At 52.3% G+C, this 21,588-nt stretch overlaps 1 protein-coding gene across 1 annotated transcript in view; it reads left to right on the top strand.

The window, feature by feature from the left end:
• Kcnk3 (potassium two pore domain channel subfamily K member 3) overlaps positions 1–20,686 on the top strand; it is a 37,460-nt gene extending 16,774 nt beyond the window's left edge. The window contains exon 2 of the mRNA XM_031356355.1: positions 17,293–20,686. Within this exon, the coding sequence (XP_031212215.1) occupies positions 17,293–18,239 (947 nt within the window). The 3' untranslated portion in view covers positions 18,240–20,686. The remainder of the gene's footprint in view (positions 1–17,292) is intronic.
• The last annotated feature ends 902 nt before the right edge of the window (positions 20,687–21,588 follow it).

Genomic DNA, 21,588 nt, shown 5'->3' with positions numbered 1-21,588 from the left:
CCCAGGCTGCTCCCTTGTTCACAAACCAAAAGATATGAGCAGAAAGGATGGAGCACCCAGACAGCAGAGGCCCAGCTCACTCCCTGCATCCCTGACAGGGGGCTGCAGTAGTAATTAGCCACTCACACATCCCCAGGGTTATTTTTAAGCCTCGTTCTTCCCGGGTTTATTTTTAAAGTAACATTGGCACGTGGCTGGCCGGCTGCCCTTCCCAGGTGCCTGTGCCAATTTGGGCCAGGAATGGAGCTGGGCAAGATGAGACCCTTCCCCTAGAGTTTCCCTCTGAGATTTAGGGTTACCTGACCCCTCGCTGGATGGTTTCTGTTGTACTAAAATCTAGACTCTAACCTAGGGCAGAAGCAGGCAGGCACCATACCCTGGGAAGTTTCCATGCCAGGCATAGTGTGACCTTGACCAAGCCACATTGCCATCAGAGCCCAGCCTCCTCTGCTCTCAGTAGAATGAGCGATAGTGACACATGCCTTGCTTGCTGTCAAAACACTCAAGAGTGAGCCACAAACAGGCAGGGGATGTGGTGACTAACTCCCTCGTCAGCAGGATGCCCCCTACTCTCCCACTAGAGCCCTCTCAGGAGAAGCATGCTCCTGGTCACCCCTTTCCCACCTGCTTCAGAGATCTTTCTTCTCATTTCTCATTGCCAGACACTTGGAGACAGCGTAAGAGAGAGTCCAGCTCCGCCATATACTTGCTGTGTGACCTTGAGCAGGTACTTGACCTCTCTGTGGCTTAGTTGCTACATCTTTAAATGGGGATAATAATAGTCCCTACTGAATAGGATTGCTGGAAGATTAAATGAGGTACATAGATCAGCTTTCTCAGAGCGGTGCCTGGCACGTAGTAAGCGCTGTATAAATGTTAGCTCGTATTGTTTTGAACTGGGGAGGAGGAATGATGACAGAAGCATTTAATCATTTGAATAAAGTCAAGTGCAGAGAAAGTCAGCTTGCCTGGATTCTGCCCTGGGACTTGGGAGAGGGAAGGTAGGAGCCAGAGGACACTGTAAGCAGCAGCTGGAGAGGGCTTGGTCCTGGGCGAGGCTGCCTGGTCCTAGGGAGGCTGCCCGGGTTGGAGTTCTTGGCACCATAAAAAGCAAGCTCGGGACACACGGGTTTAACTAGGCTCTGTGAATAGTCCGTGGGAGCCAGGAAGTCACTGCTGTTAGATGCTAGCTAACAGTCCTCTCTTCCGGGCTGTGAACAAGGTGTGGATGCGTGGTCAGGAAGACGGGTGGCTAGTGGAGGTCATTGGGAAGGCCAGGAAAGCAGGGGTCAGAGAGAGTGGTGAGCCTGTGTGAGTCGGACTGGGGATGAGCGCCTGCCTCTGGGCTCTTTGTGAAGGGCACCGGCTCCAGGCAGGGACTGAGAGGGACAAGCAGAGCACTGCCATCCCCTTCTTCACGGGAGCATTTGCAATGGGGCATGGGGTGTGTGTGTACATAGAGTGGGGCCTCTCAGAAGAGCCTGTGCCACCTTGGACTGGAGGAGGGGACTTAGAGGAGGAAGAAGCCCCAATCCCTCACTGCCTTCAAGTACTGAGGTACTGAGGTACCTGAGGTACTGAGGGAGGTAAGAGCAGCCGTTCTAAAATGGATCCCTCTCTTTGTTGCCCGTTTTCTGCTTCCCTAAAGAATGTTCACCCTGTAGCTCATCTGGTTTTTGCACTCTGCCCTGAACGGTGGACAGAATCACCCTAAGAGGTCACAAGGAGGCAGGCAATGTGCTGCAGTGTGTATATGCACGTGTGTGTGTGTGTGTGTATGTGTGTGTGTGTGTGTGTGTGTATGTGCATGAGTGAATGTTGAGGGTGAGGCTCCCACATCTGCAGACTGGCTCAGGAGAAAGAAGGTTCCAGCAGCTGCTGCAGGCCAAAGTCCCTGTTGCCTAGAGTCCCTCTTCTCTCAGGCACAATGCCAGCCTCCACCATCTGAGCTCCTGAGCCCTGGGGAGGGTGCTGAGCCTAAGAAAAGCCTCCCTTCACAGCTCCTGGCATCTGCTCCCGGATTCCCTGCCAACCCAGTGCTGTCTGGGCCACTAGCCATGACCAGGAAGGAAAGTAGAGAGCAGGTGATAGAGAAAGGATGCCCCAAGGCCTCTCCCCGTCCCCAGGCCATCCATCAGGCTGGCCTCGGTGCATCTGCTGGGATTCTGCCACGGACAGTGCAGTGGACCAGCATGAGAAGGACCTGCTTCCACCCACATTGCGATGCCTGGCAGAGAGCGGGGAAGACAGAAGGTGCCCTTCTATCAGCTAAGGGACAGGGATAGGTGTGCCAGAAGAAGCAGCTCCATAGCTAATCTGGGAGGACAGAGGCGATCCAGGAGGGAACTCCAGGCTGTAACCAGGCTGTGGGCAAGTGCTCAGGGAAGAGCTGCTGCGCTCCAAGGCAAAGCTGGCAGGAAACCCGGGGTGCGGACTAGCTTGGGGTTTTATAGCAATCAGGAAGCGGAAGGTCCAGAGAGGAGTGTGTTGGATCCGAGATTTACAGCCTGTGTACTGGACCTGGACCCTTTCACTGTATTGTGTAAATTCAAGGGATGAGGAAGACTTCTGAGTGGGGAGTGGCAACTCGGAGCTGTGCTGGGGGAAAAAAAAAAAAGATAACAGTCATACTAATAACATCTCCTGTGTCTTAAGATTCTCCGACACACACGTGCCAGGCCTTGAATTAGATACTCTCCAGAGAGCCTTTCCAGCACTAGGGTCACTCAGTTGTCTACTAAGATTGGACCAAAGATGCAATATGTGTGTCAGGAGGAGCTGCCCCGTTGGGGAAAAACTGACCTTTCCAGGGCTCCTGTCCCCAGCGTAGGATGGACACTGTCCCAGCCCAGGGGCATCACAGGGCTACACAGCAGTGGTCCTGGAATGTTCCCACTGTACAGTGTGACACACAGCCTAGGTGGGTCTCCAGAAATCTGTCCAGGCCCTTTCTGATGTGCTCACTGTGTAGGATGCCAGGATGTAGAGTGTAGGGCTGGGCCTTCCATCCGCAGGGCCTGGAACTTAGCCAGTGCCTCGTAGGAGCAGGGCAAGCAAGAGAACTTCCACAAAGAAGCGCTAGCTTTTATCCAGGATCAAAGGCCAGCAGCAGGAGCCAGGCCTCCCTCCGGGGTCCAGCCTGAACTACCCCTGTCTCTAATGTGTTTGGCTACCTCTGGCTTCCCTATCCACAATTCTGACTTGCTTATGCTTTTGCCTCACCGTGACCTCAGCTGGGACACAAATCTTCATCACCTTGCAACTCAGCCCATCCGAAGCTTACTCAGCCCCACAGTCCAGTTCTTGAGTGAGCCCATGCCTTAATATATAGATAGTATATATCCTCTTGGATTTGGTGCCCTACCCTTCTCCGATTCACTGTCGCCTGGGCCAGATGACATTAAAAGGAGAGATTGCCTAGACTCTACCTAAACTGGGCTTGTTGCAGGAAGGACCATTCCAAAGAGGTAGGAAAGGGCAGAGGCCCCACTGAGTCCTCCACAGATGGCCTCTTCTAGACCTCCTGGTACCTGCCCTCTATCTCCCACCTTTGCCTCCAGCTCTGTCTGCCTCAGGGCCATACTAAAACCTCTGGTGGCCTCTGAGTTGTGGGTTCCTCAGAGGCGGAGAGCAGGGACCACGCACACTCAGGAGAGAACAGGACCGTCTCTTCCAGCATCACGGGATTTGAGCACCGACTATAACAGGGTGCTAGGGCTCTCAGGTCAAGTATTTCAATTATTGAGCTCTGCTGTGAGGGCCTTACAATCAAAAGTCTGCTGGACAGGATACCCACAATCTGCTGACGAGATAAATGACCCTGCGTGGTCAGACACCTGAAAGTACCTGAACTCTGAAGACATCAAAGGCTAAGGATGAATCCCAATCTTGTCCCCTTTTATACCTTTCTGAGTATCTCACCTCTCTGAGCCGCCCACAATTTCCTCATCAGAACAGAACAGGTACTGGCCAGAGCCATGGGGAGGAGCAGAGGAGCTGACGAAGGGAACCTGCTTCCCTGGCGTGGAGAGCAGAAAACCCCAGAGTTTAGTTTCATTTCTGTTGCCCTGGAAAAGCATGGACTTAAGGGACAAAGTATTTATTTTAGCACATGGTTTCAGGTTACGGTCCATCGCTGCAGGGACTTGGAGCAGCTGGCCACATAGTACCCGCAATCATGAACAGAGAGAAATGAATGTATGCTTGCTTGCTTGTGCTCAGCCCATTCTCTGTATTTATAGTCTGGGCCCCAATCCCAGGGCATGGTGCCACCCACAATGGGTGAGTCTTCCTACCCCAGTCAAAGGAATCAAGACAATCACCCCGAAGGCAGACCCAAAAGGAAACCTGATCTAGACAGCCCTGCAGGTAGACTCTCTTCAGATGATTCTAGAGTGTGTCATGTTGACATTTAAAATGAGCCATCACACCTAGGCCATCTTCTGGCCAGTGGACTTCCTTCTTCTCCTTCGGCCATCCCATCCTGTGCACCCCCAGCCACAACCCCAGAATCAGCCACACAGAAAGGAGGGCAGGAAGCAAAAGCCAGGCCATGCCTGGAGATGACTCTAATCTCATCTCCAAGACCTTGGGTGTTCAGTACCACACTACGCTAGCAGCCCACATGCCTCCCATAAGACAGGCAGGTGAAGCAAGAGCAGCTTTACTCCTAGGGGCATTGCTTACAGTGAGTGGTGACTATGCCAGCCACTGTCACCAAAAAAGGCAGAATGCATGGAGGCCAGGAGGGGCGGGGGAGCGGGGGCTGGTCCTCAGAGGCTGAGAGCAGGAAGGCTTCTTCTTCTTCTTCTTCTTCTTCTTCTTCTTCTTCTTCTTCTTCTTCTTCTTCTTCTTCTTCTTCTTCTTCTTCTTCTTCTTCTCCTTCTCCTTCTCCTTCTCCTTCTCCTTCTCCTCCTCCTCCTCCTCCTCCTCTTCCTCCTCCTCTTCCTTCTTCTTTTCTTTGAGACAGGGTTTCTCTGTGTCGCCCTGGCTGTCCTGGAACTCACTCTGTAGTTCAGGCTGGCTTCAAACTCAAATCCACCTGCCTCTGCCTCCCAAGTGCTGGAATTAAAGGCATGCGCCACCACTGCCCAGCAGGAGAAGGCTTCTTAAAAAGGCAATGTGAGACCTGTGGGACACACTACAACTGGCACCACCCAAACACCAGAGAGTTGCTGAGTGAGGTCAAAGCCAGAAAGTGGTCATCATAGACATTCTGTCCACCCAAAACTGTTCTACAGTTAAATTTATTCTTTAATGGTAAGTAGCAAAATAAACCAAAATAACAAGAAAGGAAGCCGAGGCAGAGAGTGGTCTTGGGCGTTGACCTTCAGCCAATATAAAGTGACACCCAAGACCCAAGCTGCTCTACACATGGGCCAGATGTTCGCCCTGGCTCTGAGTACTGCTTACAGGTGTCTAGGGCTACCTCCAGAGCCCACAGGAGCATGCGTTCCCGGGTACTAGAAGTTGGCAAAGGTGCTGTGCCTTCTAACTCCCTGCCCTGTCTTCCTGGCCCCACCTTTGGGGGGTGGGTCCTCATCCCTGGCACCCACATGGAGCTTCCCAGGGCAGTTCTCTGCTTTGGTTTCCTCCCACCGGCATGGCACGCTGGCCAGCCAGTTTGTTCTCAGAAAGCACAACTTGGCTGTCCCATCTCTGCATCTCTCCTCAGCACTTAGTCAAGTGCCTGGTACAAAGTCATAGGTGCTAAAGGAATGTCGGCTTGGCTAATCAATTACAGCAGGCTAAGGGGCCGAAGCCATGCTTGTCATCCTGATTTTCCACCTGACATTCTTGAGATTGGCAAAGTGTCGCAGCCTTCTGGGTGCCTGCTTCCTGCCCAGCCTCCCCAGGTGCCCAGGCTTCCTCTGCCAGAGGCCAGCGTCTTCTTCTAGGACTGACCCTGAGATCCCCCAACAATATCAACCTACCTCCTCCTGCTCGCTGGTTCAGGCTGGTAGAGCAGCCAGGGCCCACTGCAGGTGGAGAGAGCTGGAGAGGAAGGAGGAGTTGTTGTAGATGTAGTTATTAGCACCTGCTAATTGTGCTTGGTGCTACTTCCTCTAGAAACTAGAAGAGGAGAGTCCATGAAGGTCCCATTCAGATGTCCCATGAACCCTGATCCTTGACCCCAGAAGAGCAGGAGGTCACTGATACGAGAAACAGAAAGCTGTGTGGTCCGGAAGACCTGCTCCGCCAATGACCTGGATGGCCTTGACAAACTATCCAGCCGGTCAGCTTAGTCTCTGCTTCCCTGGAAATCCTGGTCAGCTGCCTTCCAGAACTCACAATCCGTGACCCTAGCATCAGCTAGGCTGGCCATGGTGCCAGGCCTTACTGTGTCCCTTGACTGCCATTCACTAGCGGTGTGTGTGTGTTGGGGGTGGGTGTAGGTGTTATGGATATTTTCCATGCCTCTGTCTTCTCATCTATGAAGTGGGGATAATCCATAACTCGCAAGATTCCTGAAATGAATGTGTGTGCATGGGCGTGTCTGTGTCTGTGTCTGTCTGTCTGTCTGTGTCTGTGTCTGTGTGTGAGTGTGTGTTTGTATGTGGGTAAAGCCCTGAAACACAAATGCTCAATAAATGTAGGCTAGGTTCAGCCCTGTTACCAGGGCTGAGTCACTGAGAAAGTGCAAGTTACCACCAGAGAGGCCAGAGATGCAACAAGGAATCTGAAGGTAAGAGGGCAGGAAGAGGAGAGACGCAGGGGCCCTGAAGACAAGTCTGCAAGACTAGAAGGAGTAGGAATAGAAATCTGGGTGCCTTGGGGTTCAGCAAGCAGTAGGAGACCTGGGACTGCAGGACTTCTCAAATGCTCTAGTCTCTCTTGGCAGCTGCCTCCCCCTGCCTCTGCTGTGTGTGTTTGGAGGGGGGCGTGGCACAGAGAGCTGGAACTTGAATTTTTGGCCTCTAGCTGCCCACTCCAACCCCCCACCCTCCCAACCCCACCCTCAGGCCCTCACCTTCCCCCCACCCTCCTCACCCCACTTCAGGGACCATTACTACTCAAAGCTGGGGCAGGCAGCCTCGATCAGACTCTCATCTCTCCTGTGCATTTGAACTGACTGCAGCCTGAGGTGCAGTCGGAGGCCCAGTCATTGCTTTGGCCAAGAATCCCCTTGGCCCTTAGTGATTGCTGCAGAGACCACTGTTCTCCCTTTGGTTTAAGGCTAGAAGTTGTGGCTCCTCCAAAAGTCCAGAACCCGAGATGCTAAGGGGCCTAAGAACATCTCCTCTGGCCTCTTCATATCCCATAAAAGCCCAGGGAGGACCAGTGTCTTTTGCCTGTGACAATCCAGTACAGCTGTCCATCTGGCCATAAAGACACAGATAGATCAGTGGCCTATGTTGTGACTCCAGGTACAGTGACTGGCCTAAGATGGATCCCCAGGGTGTCTGTCCTTCCATGTAGCAGTGATTCCCAGAGCCTCACACTTATATCCAGCCTCCCTGTCTTCAACCTGATCCAACCTCAGAGATCCATTCAGAGGGAGCTCTGTCCCAAACTGCCTTCCAGGGGTGAGGTGGACATAGGACAAAAGATTCAAAAGCCCCCACCCTCAGGGAGCTTAGAGTTTAGCCCTGAATGCAAAGGCATCCCACACCCTAAATCCATCCCTTCTCCTCTCTCCTCCCTTCTTCTTCCCCTTTCCCCATCCCTTGCTAAGCCCTTGAGTTCTCTGTTCCTCTCTAGCTCAGGCCTGAGCACTTGTCAGCAAGGCTATGCTGAGGACCCCTAACGAAGCCCCCTCTCCCTCTACCCCCACCCCCCACTCTCAATCTCCCATTGCCATGCACACTCCTTCTCCACCCAGGAATGTGAGGAAACTCACAGTGATATCTCCTTAGACATGTGTGCCTTTCTTACTCAGGAGCTCCCTACTGCCTTCCAGGTCGGGATTCTTGCTCCTGAGCTCTGCAATGTTAACCCCTGCCCACCAAAATGACTCTCACTTTTCAATCCAACTTCCTGCTGCAAGAATGCCAGGAAGATTTCATTGTTGTTAGCTGTTATTATTTTTGTCGTTTTGACTAGGCCCACACAGTGCTGAGTGCAGGGGGTCCCAGCCCTCAGGAGGCTGAGGCAGAAGGACCACTTGAGCCTAGGTCACCCAGGACAGTCTGAGCAATGTGGTAAGACCCTGCCTAATAGTAATATAATTACTACTGTTGTTATTATTAAAGTGTTTCTACCTACAAAAGTAATAGAGGATTGGGGGATATGCTCGGTGGTAGAGCGTGTGCACAGTCCCTGGATCAATCCTCAGTACTATAAATAACAACAACAACAACAACAATAATAATAATGGGTTTTTTCTGTAGAACATGTAAAACCATATGAAAAGAAAATTAAAATCAATAATAAGCTCATTATTCATGGATAAACTCTGCAAGCTTTCTGCTACACCTCTATAGCTCTTTCCCAGTGTTTATGCATAAACACTTTTTGTCTTTATAGATTTAGGATATGATCCCACCATATAGAAAGCATTGCGCTTACTGTTTTTGACATAATACAGTGGTTTTCTAGGTAATTAGGAGACTCCTCAGGAACACCACTTTAATGGCTGCACAATATTCCACTCCATAAATATACCTTAATATGTTTAACTAAAGCCTATTGGCGACCATTTGGAGTGTTTACAATTTTTCACAATGAAAATGCTGCTATAAACATCTGTGTTCATAAATCTTTGCTCCGATCTCTGGTTATTTTCCCAGCAGAGGTTCCTGGAAGTGGTACCACAGGGTCCCAGGTCCATGCATTTCTAAGGATCTTGCTATTGTATATGAAAATGCTTTTCTGGGAGGATCTGCTGGTCCCCACTCACTGATGACAGCATCACCAGGGCCATTTTCTCTGCCCCTGGTGTTTCTTCCTGTACATCTTAGCTTTAACAGCCACCTGTGGGAACCCTGTCTCTTCCTTCTTCCCCTCAGAGCTCAGGACAAATACCACCTCTTTGAACTCCTCTCTGATACCCCAGCTAGGGCTCTTCACCTCCATCCCTCATCCCGCCCCCACCTCAGTCTCTCCCCAAGCTGGCCAACTCTGTCATATCTCTCAATAGTGAGCGCTGTAATTACCTCTAATTTGGAGGAAAACGCTGAACCTTTAAAGCGCTCCACCGAATGGTTTTATCTGATTTACTTCCATGTGGAAGTATCCTGAGAGCAAGGACTTCAGTTTCGTCATCTGGTCTACCTCTCCTGGCCACATTCCCTAACCTCCAGTGTAGCCCAACTGGAAGTTACCCTTGAGTTGAAGGACACTGTTAGTTCTGCATTTATTGTTCCTTGTCCTGGTGGAATGAACAAAGCTGCTCCCTCTGCAGCACTGGGGGAGGCCAATAGAGGATAGGGTAGGATATTCTAGTCTTCACTCTGTCAAGCATGGCTCTGGTCCTCTGCTCCCCTCTAGGACTTAGTTTACTACTCCGTAAAATGGGCATGTTGAACTACCCAATGGCCCACACTACAGCACAGACCCTTCCTAAGGCCCCTGCTTGAAGCCTCTGCTCTAGACCTATGAGGCCCCTGCACAAAGCTAGCCTGGGGTGGGGGGGGGGGTGGCCCAAAGGAGCTAAGGCCTGAAGCAGGCCTGGCTGCAGGCCAGACTGTGTCTGCAAACACTGACCTTGGCTGCTGCAGGGATTTTCCATGACACTAGCACCCTCCCTCTCAACTCCCCCATTCTGCATGGGTCTGGGAGGCTGGGGGTAGGGCACCAGAGATCTTCTGCATAAGAGGTCCCCAGGCAGTAACTGGGACAGACACCTGTGGGTCTAGAGAGAGGGGAAATCAAGGAAGTCAAGAATGGGCAGTGTGGGAGCTGGTGCTGTAGAGTGGGGGGCAGGGGCTGGAACAAAGAGGCCCTGGGAAGGGACAGGGAGAGAGAAGAGATGGGTGCCTTGTTATAGAACTGTCCTTCCAGGAGTTCTGGCCCGGAGGGTGACAAACCCCAGACCCAGTTCTACATGTTCATCCCCACCCCCACCCAACTCCCTGGAGTCCTGGTGCCTTTGCAGACCTAGCTTTGGGCTGAGCCAAGCCTACAGCAGGGGGATTTGGGGGCCTAGAGTTGGCCTCATTTTGAAGGAGGAAGGGATATACAACTGAGGGCCAGGGCAAAAACAAAAAAACAAAAACAAAAACAAAAAATCAACCAAAAAAATCCTGAGACGGCCACTTCTTCTTGCAGTTAGGAATTTGGGGAGGGGAGCAAGAATTGGGAGGGGGGGTCACCACCACTGCACAGACTTCAGAGCCTTACCTTCTAGAACTTTGGCCTTCCAGGTAGAACGGCAACTGATGATGACCTGTGCCAACCAGGTCCTGTGTGTGACACCAAGGGGATTCACCACTGTCTGAGGGGTCAGAGCCCTGCAGACTCCTCTATGGAAAGAGTACAGAAAGGAGGCTGAGAGCACGGTGGAGGGAGGCCCTTTGGGCACTGGGAGGAAGCCGTAGGAGCATCTTAGACAAGATGCTGCCCGACTGGATCTCCCAGAGATTGGGAGAGCACCTGCTCACTCTGCAGTGTCTGCTAGGCCAGCCACTCTTCCCCTCAGAGCGGGGGACTGGGTACCAATGCCTGACACCTTCCACCTCAGAAGCTTTAATGCACCCATTCTGGTCCTGTCTCCACATTGCTATGGTTCCCAGACCTCCAGCTCTGAGGGGCACAGTCCCCAGAGGACCTTTTCCAGGCACCCAGGGATCAAGCCTGACCACTCCTGTCTGCTTTCTTTCTGATATCCCTTCTTCAACCTGCTGGAGTGGTCCCTCCCCAGAGCCCACATGGCCTTCCTTCTGTTCAACAAACCCAGGCAGCACCCTCAGGCCATCCCCTCCCCCCATTCCCAACATCGACCCAGTGTGGAACGCCTTTGGGTGTCTCAGACCACAGGTCACCCCATTCATCTTCCCCCTGGGACAAACATTAGCCCTGGCCAGGGCCATATTTACTCTAGATAGGCGAGTCTGCTGGGAGGCAGGGTACAGCCAGGAACTGCCAAGGTTCTAATCTGCCCAGAGATGGGGCTCAGAGACCCAGAGTCAGAGAAGGACCTGGAAGAAGTTCTTGATGTGACAGAGGAGGGCTTCCCAAACCACACTCAGAGGAACCCTAGCTTAGCAATAAGCACTGTGAGAAAAATGTTCTGCCATCAAATACATGAGAAACATGACACATTCCCCCAGCTATTCATGGGAACACGGATGGATATGACCCTGTGACACTTAAGTCACATGATAAAAAATTCTTTTTGTCCCTATTTTCTCCCAATTTAATTGAGTCAAACAACTTTTTTCTCATCTAACCCTTAACATACCGCTGAGCTGGTATCTGAGGAAATTAACGTCAATAAACACTGATTATAGCATGTTGAGGGGGGACTTTATGATCATGCAATCTTGGGGACTCAAATATATTCACATTGGCATCACCAAACCTCCCATGAGGTCGATACTTCACTGTACCCATTTCACAGATGAGAAATTTGAGGCTCAAGGGGTTACAGAGCCTGGCCAAGGTTAAGAGCTGTTTGGTTATGAAGCCCTTGCACTTTCTGCGTCACTGAACTGTAGATGCCCTTACCTATATCTGCAGCGTTTCCAACATATAAGGATAGCTTGATTCAGTCTCGAAGAATCAATTATCCCATGCTAATCTGAAGTTTCTGATTGACAGGTGTATTCTTAATTGATTTTGATGGGGGAAATAAACTAATTAGAGTCTTAACAATCCTCGCCTTGGCGCCTGTTCTGTGTGGTAGAATACTGTATCTGATCAACACTTCACAAATGGAAGCTTTGATCCTGTGAGTGGGTGGCTGAACAGAGAAACTACTAAAGGACATTCAGGACAGTGGAAAACAGCAGGGTAGGACTCGGGGATGGGAAGGGACAATGCAAAGCTAGTGATAGCCAAGCTCAGGATCTGCCCCAGCCTCTTGCCTTCCAGCTCCACACACTTGGCTTCACTCGAGGATATGGCCAGGGGCCCACCTTAGGGCCAGCTAGGCCAAGGGTGGGAGGCAGGCAGGCAGGCAGGCTAACACATTCCCAGGGCCAGTGGGGAGCAGGTGGCCAAAACCAGGCTATTACCAAGTGCTTAGAATTCTGTTTCAAGGAGAAAGAGCTAGGCCACTAGGAGAAGAGATGGGAGGGGGGGAGTGGAGACACAACCTCTGAAGGCCCCCCAGATCTATGGACGCCAGAGCTACAACCAGTGGCTGAGTTCCTGGCATCAGGAAGAGAAGAGGATGGAGGCCTGAGGCTTTCAATACTGTTGTTTTAGTTTCTTGCTACCCTAAAATATTTATACTAATAATTAACATTTATGTCCAGCCACAGCTTCCTCCGTTGAATTTTTAAAAGAGATTTTGATTACATTTATTTAGAGTGTATGTATGTGTCAGTGTGTGCCTGTGTGTGTGACTGTGTCTGTATATGTCTGTATGTCTGCGTGACTACACATATATTCTATGATATATCATGGGGGTCTGAGGAACTGGTGGAATCTCCTAGGAATTAAATCAGGCCATCTGGCTCTGCAGCAAATGCTTTTACCCACTGAGCTATCTTGCTGGTCCTGGTGGCCTCTGTGCCCAGACCCATCTCCTATGATCTAAGTCACTTCCTCCGAGGAGTCCCTAGCTCTGATTGAATGAGTGGGTGGAGCTTCGGCCACACCTGCCCTGTTCAGCAGTGGCCAGGACGCTGGTTTCACTATCTTGAATCCTTGGCTATGTCCTTACCACCCCAGGCCTTGAGCAAACCGCTCTGCTCCTCCGTGGCTTATCTATAAAACCCAAGACTGGACCAAATGATTATTAAGAACCTCTGTCTCCATCTGTGGTGTATTTAGGATGGGAGATGGAGAGAGAAAACAGGGACCATCCTAGTGACTGCTCAGGGAGGCAGCTGCCAGAGTCTATGCTCAGGATATGAGTTCTGGCTGCTTGGCCCAACAGGAAGAGGGAGAGGGTACCCAAAAAGAATCAGGCTCACAGAGCAGCCCCTGCGTGTGTTGGTGCTCAGAAGGACTAGCAGAGCCCCGCCCCCAACCAGAGACTTGAGGAGGCAGCAGTGTGTAATTCTTTTTACCTTTTCCCCTACAAAGCCAAACTAGGCACACTGCTGCCCCGCTGCAGGGGGACAGGGTTGGCCAAACTCCCGGTGACTTCCCAGAAGTCCCGGATCCCCTGGGACTGACTCCACCCTAGCTGGCAGTTGTCCAAGCTAGGCACCCACGTCAGCAGGTCCTCTCGGCTTCTTTGCCCTTTCATCCAGTGACAGTAAGACAGACAAAGGGGAGCCAGGGAGTGGTGGCACACTCCTTTAATCCCAGCACTTGGGAGGCAGAGGCAGAGGCAGGTGGATTTCTGAGTTTGAGGCCAGCCTGGTCTACAGAGTGAGTTCCAGGACAGCCAGGGCTACACAGAGAAACCCTGTCTCGAAAGCAAAACAAAACAAACAAACAAAAAGACAGACAAAGGGATAGGCACGCTCACCCTCAACCCCAAGATGAAAAGCATCTGTCTCCAGGGTGTCTCTCTGTTCCCAGTGATGCTTCAGCTGGGCCTCGGTTTCCCCTCCTGACATGGCACTGGCATGAATACAGAGTGAGAAATGCCTAGGAGCCACAACCAACCCAAAAAGACCCTCCAAGGCATCTGCACTCCAGCTGCAAAATAGTCAGGCACAAGTAGCAAGAGTGACCTGGCGGGATGTTCATGAGGGCAAAGTTAAAAGTTTACTCTAAGGGTAAGAATTTTGATTAGTGAGCCTGGCCATCTGCCCCCACAAAGGTCAAGCACTGGCTCTGCCCCTGGTAGGAGCCCTGGCTGAGTCACTCCATTTGAGAGTTACCAAGTTGGGGGTGTACTTGTGGCTAAAGGTAGGCTCTGAGTACTGCTCCCCCCTCAGGGGTGGGGAGCTGAGCAAGAGCAGAAGGATGGTGGGGGAAGCGCTGTGGGGGAGGTAGAGGCACTTCTGGGTGCCAGGTGAGGATCCAGGGCAGTGCCTGAGGGCTACAGCCAGCAGTGCTGCGCAGGGGAACTGTTTTGTAGTCAGCTTGTCCAGGCAAAGGAAGCCAGACAGGTGGGCACTGGGTTTTCCTGACGAACAGTAGTCTTTAATGGAACCCAGAGCAAGCTGGTGCTCTGGTAGGGGTAGGCAGGTGCTTTGGAAGGGTTCCTTCCTCTGGTGGGGGGTGGCTATGGATGGGGACATACACACACACACACACACACAGAGAGGAGCCTGTGTTTCCAGGTGCCTTCCCAAGGGCCTCTCACAGTTGAGCACTCCATAGACTTCAGAAAGCTCTCCCAAGCCATTTGTCTCCTTTACTTCTTGAAGCAGTTCTGGACAAGTGCTTAGGGCTTTAGGTCACAGGCTTAGAACCCAAGTGCAGACAAGGCAAATGAGCCCAGAGACAGAAAGCGATTTGCCCAGGGTCACACAGCTGGGGCCATAATCATGCTATGCCCTCTGTGTAGAGCTCTGCCCCCCGGTGTCATATCCAGAGAGGAGCAAGGGGGTGGGGGGTCCACACACTGTGTGGTGCTGTTCTGGGGGACAAGAAAGGACAAGATGAGACGCTGCGCTGGCTGGTAGCATGCCCAGCTGTCGAGGTGAGTTGTGGATGACTGTGGGGCCAAGCTGGCATGCACAATCTGTTCTCACCCTATTGGGGTGCGGGCGGGCCAGGCACCATGGCTCAACAGCTCAACTGCACAGCCCCTGGCAGAAGGGACACAAATACTGGCTAGATGCCACAGTGGGGGCAGGGAAGCCATTCTAAGGACAGTCTTGAAGCCTTCACACCTCCCCCTTGCCTCCAAACATCTGTTCCCAGACCTCTCTGAGCTTTAGAATCCTCAGGCTGGCCCTAGGCTGGCAGAGGTGGCTCCACTGGAATGCAGCTACTCCCAAGCCAGGAGATCTCTTGGAAATGTGAGAGTACTCTGCCACCTCCTTGATTATTAATCAGCGTGCTGTTGTTGGGCATTTGAGATGTAGCAGGCTCTAGGTTAAGTGCATCAATACATTATCTCACTTATTCCTCCAAAGCCCTTACTGCAAATGATATATTAGCCCCATTTTACAGATGTGAAAATTCAGATTCAGAAATGTTCTATATAGATGGGGAAATCTGAACTCTGATCAGGCAATGATCACAACATCCTGGTCTGCAATGTCGTCATGATGTGTATATTGGGCTCCCTTGGAAGGTAGAAGTTATAGGAGGCCATTACAGACTTGCCGGGGCTCCCCCAAGTTAATGTTTAGCTTTATGTAGTTGGGAGACCTGGAGTTCATGGATAAGCCTTCTCTGAACTACCCAAACAAAGCGCTTTCAGCTAGGAGGAACCCAGGAAGACTGCCTGGGAGAAGTGGTGTCTGGTCGAGATTTCCTAAGACCCACGAAAGACAAAAACTTGGAAATCCTGCCCACATTCTTTCATTCTCATAATTCTCTTAATAAAAACTGAAGTGTTTATGCTCACTGGTCTGGTGGAAGAAGCCTGTGGCCAGAACATATTTCATTTTCAAATAAAAAGACAGGATCAAAGAGAGAGTGGTTTTGTGTTCAAGGTCACAAAACCACTAGTGATAAGGCCAGAAAGTGGGCCCAAGGCTTCTGGTTCTCATCCAGGTCCTTCCCGACTCCCCAGCCCCAGATAGCCAGGAAGATTTTGTTGTTGTTTCTGTTTTGAGAAGGGTTTGTAGCTCAGACTGCCTCTCCAACTCTCACTCTCCTGCCTCAGTCTCCCGCACACTGCGGCTACAGGCATTGCACCACTGTACCCAACTTGGCAGAAACCTTGATAGTCACCTAATGCTCAGAGGGGTGGGTCTGACTCTGCTTGGATGGGAAGAGTTCAAGCACAAATGTGGAGGGTGGAGACAGAAGAGGAGAGCACCAGAGGCAATCTAGCTGGTAATGGGAGCACACCTGAAGAACACTCCGGACCCCTGCCTTGCCAAAGGCAATGTCACACTCGTGCACACACATGCACTCACACATGTGTACACACACAGGGTCACACACACACAGGCACACACATGCACACATGTACACATGTGTTCACACACACATGGGCAGCCACACATACATATACACACATGTGAGCGCACACACATGTGCGCACACACGGACATGTGCATGCACACATACATACACACGTGTGTGCTCTCATACACACATGCATACACATGCACACACATGCACACATGTACACATGTGTGCACACACATGAGCACACATGCACAGCCACACATGCAAACATGTACACATGTGTGCACACACACGGATACATGCATGCATACACTCATACATATACACATATAAACTCACACACATGCACTCAACACGGGTGAAAACACACATGCACATGGGCATTCGCACACAGGCACACATTGGACAGAGCCTACTTTTGGACCAAATCCATAGGAAGCTCCCAGTCTTAGATAGGGTGAAAAACCCCTCAGTACTTAAGAATTAAGCTATGGGGATAGGGTTGGGGCAAGGCCAGCCACCCAGGGAAATTGCAAGTTGCCAGTGGCCACCGCACTACCACCAATAAGCTTTGGCTGCTGCAGGGAAACCATTGTGTGCCTCATTTTCCCTCCCTCTGCACTGAATCAGCATGTCAGAAGCCATTCCATCCAACCACCTGTCCTCCTAGTCACGGCCAGCGAGGCCCACAGAGGACAGGGAGTACGGCAGAGCCCACAGGTGTTAGAAAGGAAGCCAGCTCTCAAATGACTACCTGCCATTCACAACACACATACATTATCTCCTGCCTGCTGGCAAACCTTCAGCAGAACCAAGTTCAAACTCGGATTGCTAAACTCCCGGGCAATGTGACCTGGAAAGTCTCAGCCTCCTGGAATCATCATCCGAGGGCTTCCAGTGTTACAAATTAAAGGTTAGCCCAAAGTGTTAACGGGACACCGGTGTGCCAACGTGTGGAAAAGCAGACTCAACAGCTAGGGGCGGAGGCGTCAGACATGGTGGTGCAAGCCTGTTACCCTAGCACTTAGAAGTAGAGGCAGGAAGATCAATGTGGTGAGTTCAAAGCCAGCCTGGTCTATAGATTCAGAGATCCAGGCTAGCCATAGCTACATATCTAAACCCTAGCAAAGAAAGAAGTGTGGGGAATGGGGAAAAGGAAAGGTGGGGAGGGAAGGGGATGGGTAGAGGAGAAGGGACCCCTGTCAGGCCAGCCACACAGCCTGTGCTTTCTCCCCTCTCCCCGGATCTCTCCAGGCTATGGCCATGCGGCACCCAGCACAGACGGAGGCAAGGTTTTCTGCATGTTCTACGCGCTGCTGGGCATCCCGCTCACACTAGTCATGTTCCAGAGCCTGGGTGAACGCATCAACACCTTCGTGAGGTACCTGCTGCACCGTGCCAAGAGGGGGCTGGGCATGCGGCACGCCGAGGTGTCCATGGCCAACATGGTGCTCATCGGTTTCGTGTCATGCATTAGCACGCTGTGCATCGGCGCCGCTGCCTTCTCCTACTATGAGCGCTGGACCTTTTTCCAGGCCTATTACTACTGCTTCATCACCCTCACCACCATCGGCTTCGGCGACTACGTGGCGCTGCAGAAGGACCAGGCGCTGCAGACGCAGCCGCAGTACGTGGCCTTCAGCTTCGTGTACATCCTCACGGGCCTCACGGTCATCGGCGCCTTCCTCAACCTCGTGGTGCTGCGATTCATGACCATGAACGCGGAGGACGAGAAGCGTGATGCCGAGCACCGCGCGCTGCTCACGCACAACGGCCAGGCCGTGGGCCTGGGTGGCCTGAGCTGCCTAAGTGGTAGCCTGGGCGACGGCGTGCGTCCCCGCGACCCAGTCGCGTGCGCGGCGGCCGCGGGCGGCGTGGGCGTGGGCGTCGGGGGCAGCGGCTTCCGCAACGTCTATGCCGAGGTGCTGCACTTCCAGTCCATGTGCTCGTGCCTCTGGTACAAGAGCCGCGAGAAGCTGCAGTACTCCATCCCCATGATCATCCCGCGGGACCTCTCCACGTCCGACACGTGCGTAGAGCACAGCCACTCGTCGCCGGGAGGCGGCGGCCGCTACAGCGACACGCCCTCGCACCCCTGCCTGTGCAGCGGGACGCAGCGCTCCGCCATCAGCTCGGTGTCCACGGGCCTGCACAGCCTGGCTACCTTCCGCGGCCTCATGAAGCGCAGGAGCTCGGTGTGAACCACAGCCAGGCCTGGAGCACCTGTGAGCCAGCGGGGTGGGGGATCTGCCTGCAGAAGCCACAGGAGTTGGCCAGGAGGCCCCCATCCAAAGACGCCTTCGGGCCCCGTGGGAAGTCCCCAGCCCATCACCACCACCACCTCTACTCTTCCCCAGCCCCTAAATCTCCAACTGTGCGGGCTTTCACCAGCCAGCAGGAGGCCGGGCTCTGAGGACCCCTGGAGCCCCCATCGGAGCCCGAAGAATTCCGAGAAATGTGAAACTTAATGGGTGGGGAGACAAGGAAAGCAGCCACTGGGAGCTGCTAAGAAGCTCCTCAATCCTCAGAGGCCCTCCTGGGCCCCAGACCCCTCACCTCCTGAGGGAACTAATGTTTTTGTTTTCTGTTTTCTGTTTTGGTTTGGTTCTCTCTCTCTCTCTCTCTCTCTCTCTCTCTCTCTCTCTCTCTCTCTCTCTCTCTCTCTCTCTCTCTCTTTCTCTCTCTCTCTTTCTTTTTCTCACCTCTACTTACACCTCCCCTGGGTTCTCCAAAGCCCAAGGTGTCTTTGTCCAGGTCACACACACACCCCACTCAGTCTCACCTGGCTCTCTCATCCCCAGCCATGTCTCCCAGACTTCCACCACCTTACGTGTCCACTCCCTTCTGTTTTTTGCATGGCTATGCAGTTATGGAAGAAAAAAAAAAAAAAAGGAAACCCCAGCAGTCCCTAAAGCTAGTCCCCAGAGGGCAAGATAGAAAAAAAAAAAAATGAAAAGGGCAGGCCACAGATGTTAGAGCAGAGTTCGAGCAGAAACTGTGGCTTCCACCTCTGTGGGGTGGCGACATCTGTAGGTGAGCCACCTGGAGTCTAGGAACATTCTCAGGGGCTCCTGGGAGACTCCAGCCTTCAGGACTGCCCTTGGGATCTGAAACACAGGCTCCCCTTTGCTGTCCCTGGCTGCGGCTGCTCATCCAATCTTCCATAGATTTTTTTTTTTTAACCCAGAAACCTCGTCCCACCTTCTTATTCATTTGAGTGTAATAACACTCTGGTTAAGTCACCTGGGCAGTTCTTACAGCCATTTTACAGAAGAGGAAAACAGGTAAAAAAAAAAAATTTTACTTGCCCGGGGTGTCTTGAAGGGGAACAAGCCTGCAGGCTCGTTCCCAGCCCAAGTGCTCTTTCTTCAGGCTCAGCCTGCCCTCAGAAGTGAAGCCCCTGCAGGTAGCACCCCCAGCATTGTGTAGGCAGCTGGGGTTTAAACCAGAATCAAAGACCCCAGCCTGAGCCATTGCCAGGGCTCTGCCTCTGGTACTCTTTAGCCCAGAGACTGCAGCTCTAAATGGGCCCTTGTCTCTGTTCACAAGCAGGGAAGTCCTTGGGAACAAGGTAACCAGGACTGAGTCTCATGGACTAAAAGCCAGGAGTTGGAACTCTTGAGAGTTCAGGGACTGGGCAGAGTAGCCCAGACAGCTGACAGGTATATCCTGGGACGTTATCCAGTTATCCCTGGCCTAGAAGCCAGGGTACATGCATCCTAAGTTGCTAGAGTAACTTCCACTGCATCCAGGAATGCCCCTCTAGAGGGAAGGAGGTATTGGGCCTGCTATGCCTTCTACCTCCTCTACCTGCAACCCAGGTGGAGGGTGGCCTGCTACTGGGATCAACAGAAGGGTATGTGTGGGGCTCTGAGTATAGCCCCCGAGTTTCATCGCCAGTACCATGAAAAGGGGGAAGGGAAACCTCCCCTACAGAGCTGCCTTCTACTCGCTGTTCCCAGGCCTAGCTCCATACTCCTGAGTAAGGCCAGCCTGACCATTTGGGGAGCTAAAGAGAGAGAGAGAGAGAAGAGAGAGAGAGAGAGAGAGAGAGAGAGAGAGAGAGAGAGAGGGCCCCACCGTGTCCTCCAGGTCCTGGGAAATCCTTAGGTGGAAGGAACCTGGCCTGTGTGTATCCCATGTCCATGTGGAGGAGCTGGCCTGTGTGTCAAGGAGAATGGAACCCAGGAGCTGGAGAGGTGCTGTCTGTGTTTATGTCGGGCTGGAGGCAGTGCTGGCTGCCTCTGTCCTGTGTGTGACCCTGCCCTCGAGGGGTCAAGTCCCGTCAGATCCGAGGGAGCCACAACCAAAGTTACAGAGAGGGTGGGGAAGGCAGCAGAGTGGCCCTAGGGGTCTAAGTATGGGGGACTGCTGGTCTCCTGTAGGGTCTTGCCTAGGGAACTAGAAGGCCACTGTCACTTCCTGTCTCACCCCCTCCCACTGCAGGCAGCCTCTCTGCTTTCCCAATGCCTTATGCCTGGGCACACTGCCACAGAATATGCAATATGTGTGGGTGACATCCCCACACCCACCCGGGCAGCCCCTAAGTCCCCAGGCTGTGGCTGCCCTGGCCCCCCTTCAGCAGCTCCTGCCCATCTGTCTTCACACTGAGAATGGCGCCTAATAAATGCTGTCCATGGAGACCAGGCTCTGGTTCCCGCTCCTCTGTCATTGGTCACCCTAATTACTGTGCAGCTATTCACTTACCCTGTCCCACCAATGTCTACAAACCTGGCCACTGGATTCCCCTCAGGCTTATCAGACTGCTTTGGGTGCAGGTTTCTTGTGTAGAAACCTAGGCGTGAACCCTGGCTTCCCTTGGGATTTTCTCAAAAGATCCAGAGCTCTTCAACATCTTCCTGGAACAGACTATGAGAACAGGACCTCAGAAATGACTGGGTCCTTTCCTCCCTCTGTACATAAGTAAACGAGGTCAATGGGGGCAAGTCACTTGCCCTGCCTGAGTCACACAGCATGAATGGCAGCCTAGGATAAGAAGCAATGCTGGCAATTCCCCACTTTCTCTCCTCAGCTGGCCTGCAGAGTCAAACAGGACATACCCCAGCCTCTAGGGGTGACATGCACTCCTCCACTCAGCTCCTCTCCTACCCCACTAGCCTGATGGACACAACACACACACACACACACACACACACACACACACAAAATAATATCACTTTCAAAGATGGGCACATCACAAATACCTTTTCTAAAGGTGTGTTTCTCATGGTCTAGAGGGACACCTCAGGTTTGGGAATGGACCCCAGAGCCCAAGACTGCACTGTGCTCAGTTGGTACCAACACCTGAATCAACTAGCCAAGGGTGTCCAGGCTTCCCTGAGCATGAACCGTAGTAATAGGTTTGGCACCAAAATCTCTCTGTATGTCATGACTCACAACCACCCTACCACATTCAGGGTGTGCATATTCGTTCTATTCCTTGTCATAAATGCCACCTGGGACCTACTCCATTGATTTTCTTTACTCACAGATAGCTTGCTGTCTCCAGATTGACCCACACTAGAGAAACAAAGACCTGGGGCTAGAGAC

The sequence above is a fragment of the Mastomys coucha genome, unplaced genomic scaffold (assembly GCF_008632895.1).
Source record: "Mastomys coucha isolate ucsf_1 unplaced genomic scaffold, UCSF_Mcou_1 pScaffold6, whole genome shotgun sequence".
NCBI lineage: Eukaryota > Metazoa > Chordata > Mammalia > Rodentia > Muridae > Mastomys > Mastomys coucha.
The sequence above is the reverse complement of the archived record's forward strand: the minus strand, read 5'-3'. Positions and strand labels throughout refer to the sequence as shown.